The sequence below is a fragment of the Antennarius striatus genome, chromosome 5 (assembly GCF_040054535.1).
Source record: "Antennarius striatus isolate MH-2024 chromosome 5, ASM4005453v1, whole genome shotgun sequence".
Taxonomy (NCBI): domain Eukaryota; kingdom Metazoa; phylum Chordata; class Actinopteri; order Lophiiformes; family Antennariidae; genus Antennarius; species Antennarius striatus.
This window is the reverse complement of record NC_090780.1, coordinates 15,840,557-15,860,346: the sequence shown is the minus strand read 5'-3', so window position 1 is coordinate 15,860,346 and position 19,790 is coordinate 15,840,557. Positions and strand designations below refer to the sequence as shown.

The following is a 19,790-nucleotide window of genomic DNA, read 5'->3' as shown; positions in this document are numbered from 1 at the left end:
AGACATTCTTTGTGAATCTGGGCTATATAAGAATAAACTTGAAACTTAGTGACTTATTGTGTAATGAGTTTAAGAGTCACACCAACGTACACAATAATTCATAGGTCATTTATTCATTCCTTTGTGTCACAAATAGTACCTGAATTCAAGACAAATGGCTTTTTATACAAGTTTCATACTTTTTTCTATACAATACACAGTACTGTAATATAGGTTAATCTAAAAACCATAGAAAACCCTGGTCTGTCTTGCTCTGTTGACCAGAGAAAGAAGCTCTCGGTCAGTGCACACACAAACAAACATCCACACATACAGTCGAACAGACAGCTACAGAGTCAGGGAGTGAATTCATTGAGTAAATAAACGTAGGAGCAAAGTTCTTTGGGGATATGTCTGTTTATAATTAGAGGTAAACTACAGGTACTGTAGGATAACAAACTCGCAGGATGCTGGGTGTTGCTAAAGGACATTTTAGGCATCAGGGTGGACTCCTGTTGTACAAATACAGTATACTCAGTTTGAAAGGGTCGGTATGTTTGCTGTCGTCTGTGAATCAAATAATGAAAAACTGAGGTTCTGGTGAAGATAAATCCAGCCTAAAGAATAGTCCAGAACATAGTCCAACAACAAAAAATTTACAAGATTAAAATCTGAACATTATAAACAGTGAGCAGCAAATGTGTTGTTGTCTCAGCGTCCATGAAAACAATCTATCATGTTTCAACGATGGTACGCTACGATGCAGTTGTATGAGATGATGTGGTGCACACACTGTACAACGTGCACTGTCTCTGGTGCAAACTCTGAAACTGGAACAGCACTGTCATTGTGTTGTTGTGTAGTTACACATGTCTTACAGACCTGTGCTTAGTGCTTATGTTCAGGGGCACCGACCAGGTGACCGATTGTTACACTTTATTTCCAACCGTATTCGCTCATGGGATGAATTAAAGTGGAGAGAGTCAGGCCTTCTTGTCCAACATTAGCGTGTGACCTGACAAATGTGCTTTTGGAAGAATGGTCAAAAATTCCCATAAACACACTCTTAGGGGCGGCAGTGGCTCAGCGGGTCGTCCAATGTTTCAAGATCAGCAGTTTGATTCCCGCTCCAGCCCAGTCACGTCGGAGTGTCAGCTGACAGGGGGAGGTGTAAGCTCACCTCCCAAGCACTGCTGAGGCACCCTTGAGTGAGGCGCCATCCCCTTTACAAGTTGCTCACTGGAGGTGCACCTGCATGCCTACAGGTCCGTGTGTGTGTTACGTGCCTGTACACACTACATATGCATGTACCCACTAACCTGCTTGTAGAGTGGATTCTTAATTTCCATTCTTAATTTCCATTCGAGGATTTAAACAGTTAATAAAATTTAATAAAATTGAAAAAATTAAACCTTGTGGACAGCCATCACAGAAGGGTTAAAACTGTTATAGCTGCAAAGAGGGGACCCACATCATACTGAACCCTGTGGATTAGGAATGGGATGTCACATACATTCATATGCGAGTCAAGGCAGGTGAGCGGATACTTTTAGCAATATAGTGTATGTTGAAGTCAAGCAGCCGAGAATCTCATCTGTCTGAAACAGAAACTGCCCCCTACAGGGGTCTATATAAACAAAAAGTACTGAGGTATAATAATTATGGTCCAGTAAAAACAGTCGCATCAAGCTTGCTTTAGAAGCTGACTGACTGTGAAATGCCCTCTGTTCTTTCCCTCCGTTTCTTAGGGCATGGTCCAGCCACTGATACGTTTTCAGTCGTGTAAAACCTCAAGCCAACACAAGGGCTCATCCCTCCAGATTGGTCAGAAGAAGTGCATGGCAGGATTTGTAAAGGTTTCTGGCAGCGCTGACTTTTTGTAAGTTGGGAAGTTCTTTTGGCTACAGTGTCCTTCAAGTGTCGACCTCAGGTTCGATGGACTTCAGCTCGGGGCTATCCAGAGGGGACAGACTTTCAGGAGCAGAGGGGTGAGGAGACAGGGTGACCCCTGTGGCTGCAGTGCAGCTCACACAACCCTGTAAAACATAAAGATGAATATAAAGCTGTGCTCAGATGAGCAAGAAAATGAACACCTGTGTATCATGACTGGAGATCCACACCTGTGTGTCGATCTCCTGTGGGATAGTGTGCTGTTGGATCCAAGGATGGACCTGAGACAGCTCCTCTCTCTGCTCCTGGCTGAACCAAGGCTGGAGGGGCTGAAGTACCTGCAGCTTCTCCCTGTCCTCCGCCAACACCTCATTCTGGTCCCTGCAGACAAGAAAAACAAAGTGTTACGTACTACGTGAAAAAATAAGTTTTCATTTTTCATCAAAACTACCACCCATTCCATCGGTATTTTTACTTAACTCACAGAGTGCCAAAGACGTCATATTTCGTCTTATAGAATCCAAACGTTGAGTGCCAAAGACGTCATATTTCGTCTTAGGCGTTTTTTATAGGGAACGTTAGATCAAAGCGTTTCGCACATTCTGTGTGATTTTCAGCCTTGTATTCCATGTATTCCGGTCGGGGGCAGTGTTTGACACCCCAGATCACCAGATAAAACGACAAAGAAGCGTCGGTGTTGGGGCAGTAGTGGAGAGAAAAATGGCGAAGCGCAAGGCGAAAGCGTGTGGAGGAGGCAGATTCAAGCAGCTCACACTGGCACAGAGCTTGTCTGGCGGTGTAGCTGCTGTGGAAATGAGCGACAGCGGTAAGGATCGGGGTGCAGGAGATGCACCCAAGGAGGTTGAAGACCGGATCGGAGGCGAGGAAAGCGTGGCGGGTTGTAGCGGGGCCCCCCCGCAGTTCGGCGGCGTCCCACACGGGAGCGCCGCTGCGGAGGGTTCTCCGCTGCGTCTGTCCGGCGACAGTTCTGACTCTGAACCGGACCCGGACTCGTCATCTGACTGGATTCCGTCGGAAAGCAGCAGGGAGTCCTCCCCAGACCCGTGGGAGCCCACGGAGGATCTGAGGAGCAAAGGTAACTATTTTGCTACTTTGTTACATGATGTAAAAAACACGCGTCGGCCCTCCGTCTCCCATAAGTTGTTCCCCATCCATGAATGTATTACTCTTTTGTGTAAAATGGTACTTATTTCAGGCAAGTGTGTGTATATATGTATAATATGTGTGTGTGTATGTTTTGTAGAATAGTACATATTTCAGGCATGTGTGTGTATACATGTATAATATGTGTGTGTGTGTGTGTATGTTTTGTAGAATAGTACATATTTCAGGCATGTGTGTGTATATATGTATAATATGTGTGTGTGTGTGTGTATGTTTTGTAGAATGGTACATATTTCAGGCATGTGTGTATATAATATATATATATATATATGTTGTGTAAAATGATATCCTACTTATTTCAAGCATGCATATATATATAGTGTAAAATTGTATATTTCTATATTTTACAGTCCCTAACACGAGTAGAGGACGTGCATCTGCAAGAGGGAGAGGTGCGAGGAGACGCCAATCACTGGAGGTGGATGCAGGTGTTTGGGGTCATGATGGCTGGAAACCCACTAAGTTCCCATTCGTGGCAACCCCTGGTCCCCAGAATGCGGCTGCAGACCTGGATTCAGACCAGCCGGTTGACTTCATGGAGCTGTTTCTGACTGACGAGCTGCTGGGTCACATTGCCTCTCAGAACAACCTGTATGCACGGCAGTTTATACAGGCACATCCTGAAGCTCTGCCACACTGAAAAGGGGTACGTGTCACATGAGGAGGGCGAGGAGATGGAGGTCGAAGACGTGCTGCAAACCAGGTCACTCAGAAACAGAGACCCAGAAGGCAGACTCGATGGCCTGATGTCCAGGCACAAGCTGGAACGTTTGAGGGCCACCACAAAGAAGGCACATCCCTCAAGGAAATGTCGGGTGTGTGTTAGAAGGGGTGGGAGGAGTGAGACCAGGATGTGGTGCAAGGCCTGTCGTATTCCCCTGCATGCAGGAGAATGCTTCACTGTGTATCACACGCAAAATAAATATCATTGATTACACTCGCACTCACCCACACACACTCACCTGTAAATGGTTCTGACAGTTGAGAGTGAAATGAATGTACTTTGTTATGTTGTCTAATTTTCAAAATTGTTATAAAATCATTTGTTCATCAAAAATGTTTTTTCTAATGTTGTTTGCATTGTTTCAATAAGTAAAAGTATTTTCAGAAGTTTGATGTTGGAGTTTTGCTTGAATTTGCTTCTCTGCAGTAAAACGTCATTATCTCCGTTTTCTGGTCAAAATCAGCCGTTTTTGCTGAAACCACCCTGTGTTCTACGGGCAATAACTAAACACACATAGATGCTAGAAACAAACTTTTTTTTTCTGATGAAAGAAGACAGTCTAAAGTTTCGGGTGATATGTGGAATGTTTATGTAGCCTAAAAAATGAATATTTGGTGGGCCTTCAAAATTCAGTGAAAATGCTCAAAATCTCTGGCACTGGGGAGCTGTCCGCTCTGAATGTGTCTGGCAGTCAATGAGTTAATAAAATAACTTAATTTCAATAAAAACATATCCTGATTTTATTCCTTAACTTGAATATGCAGCAAAGATGATGATCGACACAGGATGGGGGAAAGAAGACGACAGGAATGATTAACAGACTGTAATAACATTTAAAGAAAAAGAAAGATAAGTGTTTGTTGAATTAAAAACATACCATGTGAAGACATATTAAGGATGATTAATAGGGAATATTTGTTCTTTTTGATTTGGTGATTCTCTTCACATGGTGTCAAAAGCATACTGACAAGGTCATTTAATAATTACAGTATTACAATATAAATTCAGTGTATACCGTATTATCACTTGCAGCAGATTTATTTAATCCAAAAATGCAGATTTCTAAAGCAAATTACTATAAGGATGAATCAATGTTTAATTCGACAAGAAGAAAAGGGAATACTGATGCACGGCTCTGCGTGTGGTTAAATTCTGAAGCATGCAGCTTTTATGGCCACATTCCAAAATGTAATGGCAAAGCAAAAAGTTGTAATAGGTTTCACATTTTATTTGTCATCACCATGGGTGGAATGGAATCAGTATGTGGTGATAGGTGCGTACCTGGTGTGGATCTGGTACGTCATCATGACATGCTCAGGTGTGTGATGAATTATGTTCCACAGCGAGTTCTCTACTCGGGTGTCAAAGTTGTGTTGGTGTTCGGCTGGTGGCTCCTGGGTCTTACGGGCTTTGCATGATGTATCCGACGAATCATTGCTGGCAAAGTATTTGCTGCTGTTGCTGCTGCCTGTGAGCGAAAGAGTATCACATGTCCGTTCAGAATACTTCTAAGGGAAACACTAGCTCTTCTGTTGCACAAGGCCCCCAGTAATAATTTTTATAAGTGCATAATTCAACTTATTTACTCCTTTGCAATGTGTCATACAATTGAGTGGTGTAGTATTTTATGGAACTAATACTTTATTTCTAGAGGAAATATTGTATCAATAGACTACTTTTTACAATCACTTGTGTGTTTCCCTTCTTACCAGTGTGTGAAGTTGAGGTTCCATTGGATCCGGATCCAGATCCAGATCCTAAGGAGCCTCCTGACTCCCCTGACCCAGACCCTGAGGCATTAGAGCCAGTCCCTGACCTTGCATCCTCCTGCAGCAGCAGGTCAAGTAGCTCACTGGACGTAGACTGGACATCGTGGTTCCCAGAATCAATGTTGTTATCACCCTTATCAAAGCAAAAGCTTAAATGTTAACTGTTGAATGCTAAGGGCTGTAAATCCATATCAGACATTTATGAAAAAATATCCTGAGGGATTAACAAGGATTGTACATGTTAAGAATATGATGAAGGAAGTTTTAGGAAGGATTACAGGAATAGATGATTCACCTCACTGGCATGTTGTTCGTGGAGGGTTGTGGCATGATTTTGGGTAGTGCCACTTGGACATTCATTTGGTTTTGGCAGCTCCTCCTGCAACAAGTTCAGCTGTAGTGGAGAACTGGAACGTGAGCTGGAGAATAAAGCCGGAGGACCAGCTGCATCCTCTTCCTCCCCGACAGAGGAACTGGCTCGGGGTGAGCAGAGCAAATCCCCCACCGGTGTCTGATTGTGAAGGCCAGGGTGGGCTTGGACCATTGGCTGAGGGAAGGGGATGTTGTTGGGGACAAGGCCTGCCATGTTGATGGTTGCTTGGGGCAGCATGGAAGGAGCAGGTGGAGGATAAAATGATGGGAAACCTGGACTGAAAGTTGGATAGTTGGGCAGGATGACTGCCATGACCGGAGTAACGTATGGATTGATGCTTTGGGCTGGAGCCATGGGCTGCAAGTTGTGGAGGTTCTGTATGTTCTGCAGATTCTGCATTGACTCCATCTGCATTGGCATCATGCCTGACAGGCTCTGAGAAGACTGCATATTTCCAAAGTTGTACATGAACTGGATTTGTTCAGGTGGCTGAAACACCACATTGGTCGCTCCAGGAAGCTGTTGTGATCTGGGCGGTTGCTCTGGAAAAGGCTGGGTCGCCATCAAAGGGAAGATTGGTGCCTGGAGGGAGGATGTTTGGTTATATGGTGCCCCCATCTGGGGCTGGGAGGACTCTGAGGAGGGCCAGGAGGACTTGGGACCTGATGGAGAAGCATAACTCTCTGAGGAACCTTGGGCTTTAGGGCGCTTGTGTCTGTGCTTTCCTCTGTGAGAACGGTTCCACCCTCCAGCTCTCAATGGAAGTGCATGACCACCTACGGCATGATGGAACCAGGCTGAAGACCGTGTTCAATATATTTTTCAATAAGTCTAATTTTTAAAATTAAAAACATACCTGGGTGGTAGGAGTGAGCCATAGAACTGTTGTCCAGTTGTAGACAGGAGCTGTAGGGACTCTGGAGGATGCGATGTCGGAATCTATCAACATACTCTTGTTCCTCTTTCTGGGTGTGAGCTGACAGCACCTCCTTGGTGAGACCTATGAACCTTCGCTCTTCTGTAGGGGGGCTTGGGGCAGGATGAGCAGGGGTCTGAGCAGTATCAGCAGGCTCACTTCCCATCGGGGCATCCTCCAGTGCTGTGGCTTCTGTCGGAAAAATGTTGAGGACATTTTCATTAAAAAAAAGTTTTTTTGAAATGAGAATTACATTTTTTTTAACGTCCATTTATCACTATAATTCAAACAGTTTAATAATGTTGACATCATTACAGTATATAACTCACACTGAATGCCTCCTTTGATCTGCTTTAAGGTGTGTTTGTGTACCTGATTCGGGCTGAGGCACATGGACAATAGTGCTGCTGTACGAACACTGGCTGGTGACAGAGACGACACTCATGGCCTTGGTGGACATTGTGATGTCCGTCAGAGGCGCTCCAACAACTGCTGCTGCCGTCGGGGCCACTGACACACCACTGTCTAGCACCACTGAGGAGAATGAGGAGAAATTAGATGAACAAGAGTCATCAGAGGAAATGACAATCCCTGAAAACACAAGAAATGCATCAGTGTATGACATATTTTTATTTTGAGTATATGACATAAAGAAAACTCACCGCAGGAATCCCCCTAAAATCATCTTTCCATGAAAACAATATTTACAGAAAAAAACACTACTACAGAAGTACTTTTGACATTTTTTCTCGAACATACGAGCAAAAATCTGAGTTAAGAGCTGTGCATCAAGACACCACCGCTAGTTGACAGACAGATAGAACAAACCCAAAACCGCGTCTCGTTTTTTCCCACATGTTTTCCGCGGAGTAAAGACATAGCTTCTGTGAGTTTGTGCCTTCTGCCTTTCTTTTAATATTTTATCATTGTTTATATTTAATTTATAAGTGCAGGAAGACTATGCATATCTATTGCCTGATAATTTTTTCTTAATAATTTAGGGGGTTTGGGGCTTTTTTACAATGCTGGAATGGATTAAAAGTTGTTTTAATAATTTTAAATGGGGAAAATTTGTTTGAGTTACAAGTAGCTTGGCTTATGAGCTCGGTCACAGAAAGAAATCAACTCATACCTCAGCTACTACTGTATTTATCTACTTAATGTGAGTGTAACGTATAGTTTGTGCTTTGGACAAGAAGTGATTGCAGGTGAATGAAGAAACAAACGAATGGCTGAAAAAACATACTGATGACACGCTACATTTTTAAACTAGGATAACAACTTTTTTTGTTGCGAAGAATATGACAAAACTGTACCCGAAATCCTAACTAAACAGCTAAATCTGTTCTGGGTTCATACCATCTGAGCTGGTCTGAGCTGTGTCAGTGGCTTCAGCAGGTTTGTCATCTTCTGAGGTAGAGGATGAGGAAGATGAGGTGGCCAGGGAATGAGCATCACTCTTCCGCTTCAGAGCTGGACCTGCACAGCCCTCTAAATACCTGGAGGACAAAATGGACAACAACCAGGGTGTGAACAAATAGGATGGCATGTTTAATATGAAATAAACCAAACTTATCTCCAGTAGCACATTTACGTCACCACCACACCTGATGATGTTGTCCACACAGTTAATCTGCTGATAGGAAGGAACATGTGTTTGCTTCCTGCTTTCATCACGATCTATGACATCTGGGTTGGAGGCTGTGGGAGGCAGACGCACTGAGAGTACAAAAGGTCATTTTATTGGTAACTGTAATTTATTATTACTTTTTTGAACAGATTTCATAAGAGTGGTGTCGCTTTACCTCCGGTAGGTTTGCCAAGAAAAGAAATTTTGTGGCAGGAACTAAGATAAGCCTGCTGGCCCCAACACTTGACTCTATTCACATCAGCACAGATCTGCTGCAGGGTCATCTGAAATCACAAGCATAAAAAGCATCAGCAACATTAGTCTTGACAGCAGACTGACAAATAGTTGAATTGGTTATGATGTCACTGGGATGTCTCACTGGTTCCCGGTGTGAATCCTCCCACAGGTTTCCATTACTGTCACTTGAAGAGGCTACGCTGATATAGTGCTCATGAGAGCCATTACTTCCCAAACTACCATAACCACTGGAACCATTGTTATGGACTGGCTGTAAAGTGGAGACACAAAGAAGATATTAAAGACACACCGACACAACAGTAGAATGATTACAAAATCTCTAAGAGAGACCTCTCTGTAAGTTTGTGTATGAAGCACATACAGGTAGTCCTCAAGAAAAGAACATTTGATTTACTAACATTTGGAGAGACGAACAACCACGCGCTCCCATATTTGACTACTGTAGCTCTTAGGTATTTCAACAGTGGTATTATGTGCTTTTAACGATTTTCTAATAATTTAAGAGTCCACTAGTTGTGGCAGACAGCCGTTAGGTTGAATGAAACGACGTTAACCTGATTTTTATATTTCTGTGTATGTTTTTTGAAAACCGACATATAATTGAGAGTGACTTAACTTGACACAACCTGTGACTGTATTTCATTTTTTTATGTGTTGTTTTTATGACCTTTTATCGTTTCTGGTTAGTCTTAGACAATAGTAGTTTCATATGCAATTGAATTGAAAGGACCTCAAATAACGATTATAGTTTGAAATTTAATAAATTATGATTTACAAATAATTCAGCTTATGAACAAGTTCCCGAACTACAAATTGTGTTTGTAGATTGAAGAATACCTGTATATAATTTTTATTTTGTTTGTGACTTCCTGTTTGGTTTCATAATATCATGTTAAAAAGATGATACAGGAATAGGCTTGTTTTAGTAATTATAGCACAATGACCTGTAGGAATAACTTGTAGATCTTTGCTTGCAGATCTTTTATTTCTTCATGGGTGACTGGAATATCATCCATGGACCGAGCAGCAAATACATCCTCATTCAAAGGACTCCTGAAAACAAAACAAGACAATGAAGTGGTAATTTTCTTACTAGAATGTTGTTTTATCTATCAACAGTGCTGCTATAGCGCAGGTTTTAACGATGGTCGTCGGAATGTGAATAGCACTGACCACACCCCACAGGGTTTATAAACTGGGACATGATCAGCAACCCTCTGAACTGAAAAAGTCTCTTAGATGCGAGACTAAACGTCTTCAAGAACAATCGTTGAGGACACTGAACAGACACACCCTTCCTTCTCTCTTCAAGGTTGTGGCAAGACTGTTGCATATCCCTGCATCCAGTGCCTCGGTTTAGCGTGTGTTTAGCCACGGTGGTGTGATCATGAGACCGCATCGGTCATAACTCAGTGCAAAGGTTTTAAGTAGTTTAATATTTTGCAAGTGTAATGGCCACTTGTAATGGCTCACAACTTAAGATATCATGATGCTTTGTTACTGTAGGCTCACATTGTTTTCTCTGTCTCTCTCCCACACACAGACACAGACACACACACACACGCAGAAAAATAACTGTTGTTTTCTGACTCAGGATAACGGATTTTCATATTATACAGAATGGAGTCAAGTGTATGTATCTAAATATCTGAAACATGATATGAATAGTTTATTAAAGTCATTGGTAGTTAACGGGTTAAAACATGCAGACACAACTACTGTTCATTGTCCGTTCTTCCTGTTGTGCACTCTATATGTCTCAAATTGAAAATTAAAATTTGCTTTATTGGCATCAAGAATCAGTTAAACAAAGCAAAACTAAAAATACAATTCATAGGTTAAGAACATATAAATGCAATTTAAAAAATCTATCACTGCTTTTTATTTTCAACAACTTGTGAGAAAACTAAGGACTGTCTCAACTTCACCTGTTCTACAGTGGATATAAATTTAGAAATTATCCTCGTTCTTCATAACGATTGTTTCCCATGGTGACCACTCTAAGTAGTTTCTCTCCCCCTGTGTGTATAGGTACGTTACAGCAGCTGATCTCAAACATCATAGCGTTTTGTTGAATTAAGCACATTCTGTTAGTGTTTCTTTTTAAATACAGTAATGTGAGGGTGTAAGTAATAAAAAGCTGTTTTAAATTCATTCATGTTGAGCTGATTCATTAACTTATCAGCTTACATAAAAAAGACATTGACTCTGAAAAAAAAGTTTGGTGAAATACAGACATTTTAAAAAACTAATGACTTGATTGACTAAAGCTCTGCTTGGACTTGACTTACTTGATCCTTCTACTTGAGACTTGAGGGCAAAGACTTGGGACTTACTTGAGACTTGCATGTATGGGACTTACTCCCACTAATACATTAAATGTATTAGTGCCCATTTAAAGCACTCATTAAAAAAACGGGAAGTATGGATGGATTGCTGCTGGTTATTGTCTGTGTGAGTTTCTGTTGTTACTTACGTTCTGACTTTGTGTCGTCCAATGATGAAAGCCACCTTGCGGCTCCATGGGTTGATGAAACTAGACCAGCTTGTGTCCAAGGTAATGTGGTCTCCATTCTTACATTGAAGACGTACTGGAGAATGCTCAAACGGAGACTGGCCCGCATACTTCAGCACTTTATAAGGCATTAAGAAAAAACACAACATGACAAGATGTTATTGCGTGACTGAGACTAAATATTTATGTCATTGGTTATCTCAGTCAATAATTTCATTTTGAAGTCTCATCTTACACATTCTAATGATTAAACAAAGAGAACCTTCTTGACACCAACCTTTCCGGTGCATTGACAGCACAAGGGGACGGTCATCTGGGTGAATGCAAGTAAGCAGTGATGAGCCAATCAGATCCTGAGGAAGATATCCTAGCAACGGCACGGCCCTGTGGATAGTAACCATTAGTAAAGCTTCATCAACTCACCAGCATTTAAAAAGCTGATGTGAAACAACATATTTATTAACCTGTCATCCACCTCCAGGAATATGCAGCCAGGAGAGTGGGTGGTGGTGAAGATGCGCTTGTCCAGTGGGATTCTAGGCGCTACACAAGCCGAAATTATGATGTCAGGGATGTTTCAGAGAGGCCTTCATGACATGTTTAAGTATAAGAAAACCTCTGACAACTGATGATCTATTATAATCTAAGTCAAGCAGAGGCAGAGATATTATATTAATTTCTTCATTTCTTTAAGACATTTCTGGAAAGGGAATAGATAAGCAGAAGAATGGATAGATATTTTCTACCAGAAAAAAAATTGACGTACTGGTAAATAAAAAGAAATGTTAATGACTCACTAGGAATGGTTGTAGGAATTGGGAGAAGTTTGTGGGAGCGATATTTTTACCCTCATAGCCAGAGATGATGCGTTCAGCCAGAGCCAGGCAACACGGCTCTTCCTCTTCCTCAATGTGTCCTTTTCCCTGCACCCTTAGCAGGTAGGGTGTTATCCGAAAGGGGTTGTAACGCATCTCACCGTCACGGTCCTTCCCACCCCTAAAACATACATTGAAATATTTAATTTCTACTACAAAGAAACACCCATACGGCATTTCGACAACTAATGTTAAAATCTGAAGGACTGCTAAATTGAGTATGAATTTAAGAATGCACACAACCATATTTACATATTAGAGTTACATAAGCAGTCCCTTTGTTACACATTAGTCTCTCCTTGTTGAGTTGCAAAGAATCTGTGGAATTATTTTTATCTGAGGACCAGTTTCAGATTTTTCCTTTGTGTACAATCCACAGATTTGTGGGAGGCCTAATAGAGGTAAAATGCCAAAGCAAATGAAAATAAATTACTGACCTGATTCTGCAGAAGAAAGACTTGACTTGGGCACAATCAAACAGAGCCCCTGGTGCAAAGAACAGAGAAAAGTTGAGTGCTGAAAACCTTACTTATAAATAAAATGGTTAAGTCAAGTAAAGAAAAAAATAATACCTAAAATTAATCACCTTAAAATATGATATATTTTGGGAATAAACACTCAAAAAAGCACCTCAAACCTCTGGTTTCTTCAGCTAAAGCCATCTAATGTCACATGACAAAAATAAATCTACAAAAAATAAGATAAATTTTGTCAAAACATACCTGTGTGCGAGTTGCTCCAGGGTGGAAGATGCAGCTGAGCCGTGTGTGAATAGAAGACATTAACATCCTGGTGATAGAGCAGCTCCACAAACTTGGCTGACTCCAGGAACTTCCTCTTGCAGCAAAGGATGCTGGGAGCTTGCTCAGATGCATACAGCACTTGGCCACTCGCCACTGAGAAAACCACCACAAAGGAATCCTACACGCAGACATAGAGAAACACACAGAAAGATACAAGCACACAAGCAAACCAAGTCACACACTCACAAAAGCTGTAAAACACTCATACACACACCCAGGTGTGAGGCAAAAGTACATGTATGTGTATGTATTCAGATTAATTTGCTTCAGGACCTTGAATCAGAAACAAAAATGAACTTAATAGTAAACTAACTATTGTCACAACTGCAGAGTGATTTTTATAAATGCATTCCCAAACATCTCTGTAAGTAGCATCAGTTTTCTCAATGTTTATTAAAGTGAATTACTGTATATACGTGTATACCGTGTTTTTAAGCGTGTGCTCTGAGGTGACTCTCTCCAACTCCTCCAGGGTGAAAGCACTAATGTCCCTTCTCTCTTCCTGGCCATTTCGCATCAGCAGTTTGTAGTATTTACTGTTCGCTGTGGTCACACAAACACAGAAGTTGTTTTGAAACTTGAGCCTGGTATCAATCTTATTTTTTTAAAAAACAAAAAACAAAAAACGAACAACACCAGTCCATTTAGAATTTTTTGCTGGAAGGTTACCTTGCACTTGTTTGACACAGTTGAGAGCATAGTGTAACGCCTCAACAGTGCTGGCTTTGCTGCGAGTGCGTTTTTCTGTTGGGAGCCTCTTCTTCATCTCAGCCACGGTGCTCATCAACTCTCTGTGGGCGTGTCCCCTGCCACTGTCTGTGTTCTCATTGCTGTACACGTAAAGAGATATCAAATTAAACCAGTGCAGCACCAGACAAATGACTTCAGCTCTGATTCATGCATCTGTGATATGCTGTGGTGTATTGTAAAACACATTTTGAGAAGAATTTACAGACATACTGGAATACACGTGTGATAATAATTCAGATTACACACAGTGAAGATAATACCTCTTAGTTGAAGTTGTGGTGGATCCTATGGCGCTACCAGGGCTGTGATTGGCTGAGGACGAGAGGTCATGTGATCCACTAGTCATCTCCTCATCATCCTGCCCCACTTCTAAACCTGAAGCTCCGCTCTCATTCCCCCTGAGGTGTTCCGACTGCGCCCCTCTGTCCTGCTGCCCTGATGACATTGCGTTCTTTCCATCTTCTCTTATGGCTGATCGTAGTAATTCAGGCTCTTCCACATCTGGGCCCCTATTGTCTCCAGGCATGTCCATACTTAGGTCACACATCAATAGTACTTTTTCCAATTACAGTGGTCAGTAGGGGTCTTCATGTGTTCACCAATGTGTTCCATATGGGGTTGAAAACTTACAGTCCATTGAGTGTTCAATGCTGACAGTGAACACTGTAGGATAAAGACAAAGGGAGAAGGGGATATAATAAGAAACTGAATCACAACAAACAACTACGTAGATCTGGTGCAGGTCAAGATTAACCAGCTCATGTCATTTATCTCACGTTATTTAAAAGCATTAATAAATGAAACCAAATGAAATGATCTGAGAAGTAAGAGTGTTCTATATTTCTGAAATGTGAACAAACCACTGTCTACTCTGTTATGTAACAGAGTGAACATGTAGCTGACTCATCCTGCACTGACTCACTGTCATCAAGTCGGATTAAGACATATGGGCACATTTCACATGACATTTCACATTTCATTACTGTAAGTTCAAACCACCAAATACTAACTTATATACCACATCAACAAAATAATTAAAATGTGAGTCTGCCTCCTCATAGCTAACGCCAACACATAATTCTTCCTCATATTTCATTCAAAATAAAGGCAGCTGAAATCCCCTGAGGACACTCAGCCTATTTATAACTTGAAGGTAAAAAGCAAAATATTTTAATTAGCGTCAAAATAAAACTAACACAGTATCCTTAACACAGTATCCCCCAGTATCCTTAGGGGCAGCAGTGGCTCAGTCGGTAGAGCGGGTCGACCAATGATCCAAGATCAGCAGTTTGATTCCTCCTCACGACCAGCCATGAGCTGACAGTGGGAGGGGCACCTTGCTATGTACTGCTTTTAGATGTCAATGCATTACAACATAAGAAGACATGCAATGAAACAAAACGTAACTGAATACGGGAAAACAGCTGAAATTATAATCCGTGTATCATCCTGACATTATTTTCAGCTCTTTCAATATTTCCAAGCTTGTGAGAACAACTGTAGAAAAACATGGAAAGGAGTGATTGTAAGGAATGGATTGCCTGATCTGAACTAGAGAAGTGGTTTTTATTAAATGTATGTGGTAGTCTTGAAATGGAAAGAACAAACACAAGGTTTGAATATTATGTGATTCACATGTACTTAGTACCAGAATGAACAAAGGTGAGCTGAACTTAGTTCAAGAGAGAGAAACACTGCTGCTAACTGATCAATCAACTAACAAGGTCTCCTACATCTTGGGGAAGGTTGGGGGCCTAGACAGACGAGATTAGTTAGAAATGTACAATGGTGGCAGCCAATGAACCCAATGGCGGACACTTTGAGTGAAAATCACAGATGAACTCATCCATCCATCTTCAACTGCTTTTCCGGGGCCGGGTCATGTATTTTCATTTAAAGTGTCCGCCATAGATGAACTCATATAATCACAAAAATGTTATGATGATGAGTAAACATTCTGTGATACATGATCCCAAACAATTAATCTGAGCCTGATGACAACAGAGAGAGGGTGCCTGGCCAAGACACCAAAGATTTTAGATTGTAACCTTGATCATTTGGGGGGCTACCTGCCCATTGGCTGGACTAACCACATCTCCTCAATAATCATTGAGATGACAGAACTGTCCCTCTTTCACTCTTGCCTGACAAGCCCAAAAGTCAGTTTCAGCGTATGTTTGGAATAGCAGACACAAATCCTCAGCATAAAAAGACAATAGTGAGTCTGAGTCACAAGGCAACACGTTTATTCACACTTTGTTTATCTCATTAATGTGTCCTCAGGAAACACTTCCACTGCTGTTTTATTTGCAGGAAGTATCTGTATTTGCTTGCCTTGTCTAAATTTGAGTGGGTTTCTTCATTTGGTCCTGCTGTGCGTACCTGCAGAGTAGTGTGTTCTTGTATTTGATTGTTTTATTTGCAATGCAGTGTCCATTTGGTTTGTGAAAATTTGGTGTCTGTTGTTTTTTTTGCACTTTCAACCTCTTTTCAAGATGCTACTTATGCAATCTCAAACTGTGTGTTGTTGTTTTTTTTGGTCTTGTTTATTTGCTTGGCTTTTCTTAGATTGAGCACAAACAATTTGGCTTGGCACTCATGACAATTATTAAGTACACAGTGTTTTTATTTAACATAAATACAGGTCCTGGTTGGGAATAAGGATAGTAAAGCAGGTGAGGTAATTTTAGCATTATTTAATGGATGGTTAAGACAGTAAATTAGTGTGGTGGCTATCTGGTGGGTAGAATGCATTCCAAAAACAGCCATGTTCTGTTCAAGAAACACAACCTTCACATTTACAAAAAGCAGACATCAGCATTCTGAGCCTACAATGCCAATACAGCAGGTATATTTAAGTCTGACATCAGTGCCCTGGGTTAGCATCTGTAGGGTATCCTATCAATATGGTAAATCAAACTACATTAGCTAATCTTGAACTGAAAGCATTATATTTATTTAGGCCTAGTCATAAGACATGGTAATCTTTCATTAGGAAACAACGCATCAAAACACAAGGAAAGCATCAGGTTTGAGCATAATGATATAATAATTACAGTACTTTTACTCATTTCAACCTGTTTTTCTTTTGCATTGTGTGTACCTCTTTTTTTTTTATTTGAATTTTTTTGCATGTCAAGAAATTTTTTCTTTTAAACCAAGTGTTAACACTTAAATGATTTTTTTTACACAAGCACTATGGTTTTTTTTATTATTTATTAACAATTTTTAAAAAGATATTTTTCAGATAAATCAATAGATTAATTGATTACTAAAATAATACAAAACTGCAACCACACAATGGTGTCTTAGAATCACTGTAACTCTTCTGAAAGTCTTCAGCTCAAATGGGATTTACAGCCGTTTCACCGGAATGCCTGGTTGCATAGTCAAGCCTTGGGTCAAGGTCAACACAAAATTTGCAGTCAACACAACATCGTAATGACAGATGGTATCTGTCCTAGCAGAAAATACCTGTTTGAGCAACTGAGCTTCTAATTGGGGATAAAGCTTGAAGGACACTTTTTCATTTATGCATGGTAAATTATCTATGCTAGGCAACTGTGAGTGAAGTCAAAGTCATACAGCCATGACCAATACACTGTGTACTATAGTTAACTACTGTAAGTCTTTTGAATGTCTTTTATGTGAACACTTTCCCACTGTATCCAAACAACAAATAATGAGTCGCCTTTGTTGTCAGAAGGCGCATCTCTGATACTTACAAATACATGCAAATAGCAAGAACAGATGTAAAGATCTGGCAAAATTTACATCTCCATCCAAATAACATTTGATTAAGACATCATAAGATCAATTGATAACATTCATGTAGAAGATGTTTTTATCAACACCAAAGAACGTTATCAGACCTAAGTAAAAAATAGAATGCGTGACTCATGACCACACGACAAATAGATCTGAAGTAACATAAATACAACCACAAATGCGACAGAAAGATCAAGATTATCTGATTAATCGTATCTGAAAAAGGTCGGGAAAATCGTCACTGGTACCCGTTTTCAAGCGTCCATCCTCTTGCATGTAAAAAAAAGGATTTTCCAGGTTTCAACAACTGCTCGTAACACAATCCCATACACAACCACTGACTACACACAACCCCCTCCCCACATGAACTCAGTAACCTCAATCACCCCCAGTCACCACCGACGAGTGAAAGACTAGTGGGAGGGACAGGAAACGTCAATACTACACAAAAGCTATATCACACGTTTTTAGAAAATTGTATTTGTGGAAACAAAATTTTCGGAAGCTGCGAAAAACTTTTTTGGTGGCATATTTTCTAAAAAAAAAAACAATATGTGACCATTAGTAAATTCTGGAACTAACAGCACTAATACAACAAGTAGGTTTGTAAGAAGATAAGGTAGCGAGCGGATACTGAGTAACGTGAACTGATGACGAGCGTTCGCTAATATGACAACATTTCTAGACATAAAAAACAGGCATCAGAGAAACACTGGCTTTAATGTGATGTTAACTAACCACCACTGTTAAGTACAACCATCTAACAATTTACGGCAGACATATATTTTAGCCTTAGATACTTTATTAGCAATACACACCACTATGTGTTACTGTTTACAGTCAAGCTTACAAGTAACTAAATAGAAAAGGATAGCCTCTCAGTAAAACTGAACACTAAGCATTAATTCTAAGACAGATGACAACAATTGAGTTTCATTTGTTTACATTCACGATTGTTTTCCGGTTATTGTCCTGGGCGAGAAAGTAAGCTAGCTAGCATTAGCTTACCCAACTCGCTACCGACAGCTCAAATCTTCTGCATTAAATTGAAAAGAATGAATTTTACCTTCTCGACTCCAAGTGCGTTTTGATGTCAATATGCCAACATTAAATCCTATTCCATAAATTACTTGTCGGTATTGTAACTTTTCTTTCGAAATATGTCACAGCCACTCGGGTTAGTCTTCGTCTATTATGGAGTGCTTGACACATTTGTGCAACGTGAGGCCTTTGCAGTAAGACTCCGCCCACTGCACGATGATTGGACAGTTTAATTTAGTATCGATGGTGTTATTGGTTATTGCGTTTGGAACAAGGAGTATCGAAGTGCACCGATCTGTCAGTGGCTTGCTGGCGGTTCACGTGGACGTCCATGTTACACAACCGAGTGACAACAAGCAAGGTGTGGGATGTCTAAATGGCACAGCACAGACTGAGCGCAGTGAAACTGTAGGGACCAGGGAAGCTGCCTGCATGCGGACTCACCCAAGAAATTATCAAATGACGGAAACATGTTGGTATACGGTCCAAAAGCTGCGAAGGCTTTCTGAATTTACAGATAATTTCTGGAATAGACAACAATGCCCACGTTGTATTTTTATGGAAGTCTCAATGACTGCCACCAGCTCACTGACTTGTTTGTGTTTGCATCTTGCATTCAGCAATGTTTGAGTTAAAAGCCGGGAGTAAGGTCAGGCAAAAAAGGAGTGTAGGTTCCGACCAGGAGGCATCAGAACATTTGTTCCGAGGTTGGAGTATATACTGATTATGCTCAGTCGTACAGTTACTGAGGATTGGTTTCTTATGTTTTAATTTAGTTATTTATCAAGTCCTTTTGGATTCCATTTTCTTTGGCAATTGCTATGGCACTCAAATACAAATTAATGCATGGTATAACATTGTAATGATGGATAGGTAGATTCATCCATTCATTCATCTGCCTTCACCGCTTTTATTCGTTGTAATATAGTTTACTAATCCTGGAGGAAAATGCAAATATTCACTGCTCAGACATTAAATGTACATAATAAATACTATATAGATAAACACCAGGCAAAAGTAGAAATACTGACAGCACAGGACAGGATATAGCACAAGACATATGCAACACTACAGAACATATACTACACTAACAGGACATTTATTACACTAACCGGACATACACCAGTCTAACAGAAGTACAAAGAGTATAATGTAAATAAAATAATAGACAGCAGGAGGCCCACCTGGTGGGAAAGGTACATCCTTACCCTGTAAGACAAGTCATCGTCCCAATGTCATTGTATACACCACAACACATTGGCCCCATTACACTGTATCACAGGCTAACATCCCATCTCCTCCCCTCCATTCAAC

General features: G+C 40.7%; 2 protein-coding genes across 2 annotated transcripts; one reads left to right on the top strand and one right to left on the bottom strand.

Moving 5' to 3' along the window:
• Positions 1–89: 89 nt before the first annotated feature.
• Positions 90–18,640, bottom strand: per3 (period circadian clock 3). The gene is made up of 22 exons (XM_068314336.1): positions 18,502–18,640; positions 13,928–14,330; positions 13,587–13,747; positions 13,342–13,460; positions 12,837–13,035; positions 12,552–12,600; positions 12,087–12,235; positions 11,704–11,782; positions 11,517–11,623; positions 11,201–11,357; positions 9,669–9,777; positions 8,846–8,974; positions 8,642–8,750; positions 8,444–8,555; positions 8,196–8,335; positions 7,209–7,370; positions 6,777–7,028; positions 5,843–6,696; positions 5,488–5,680; positions 5,060–5,246; positions 2,100–2,250; positions 90–2,015 (listed from the first exon to the last, which is right to left on the bottom strand). Exons 2-22 carry the CDS (start codon positions 14,212–14,214, stop codon positions 1,893–1,895), a joined length of 3,828 nt encoding a protein of 1,275 aa, XP_068170437.1. The 5' UTR covers positions 14,215–14,330; positions 18,502–18,640; the 3' UTR covers positions 90–1,892.
• On the top strand, positions 2,268–5,053 carry LOC137594808 (uncharacterized). The gene is made up of 2 exons (XM_068314338.1): positions 2,268–2,965; positions 3,405–5,053. The coding sequence occupies exons 1-2, from the start codon at positions 2,590–2,592 to the stop codon at positions 3,692–3,694; spliced, it is 666 nt and encodes a 221-aa protein (XP_068170439.1). The 5' UTR covers positions 2,268–2,589; the 3' UTR covers positions 3,695–5,053.
• Positions 18,641–19,790: the final 1,150 nt, after the last annotated feature.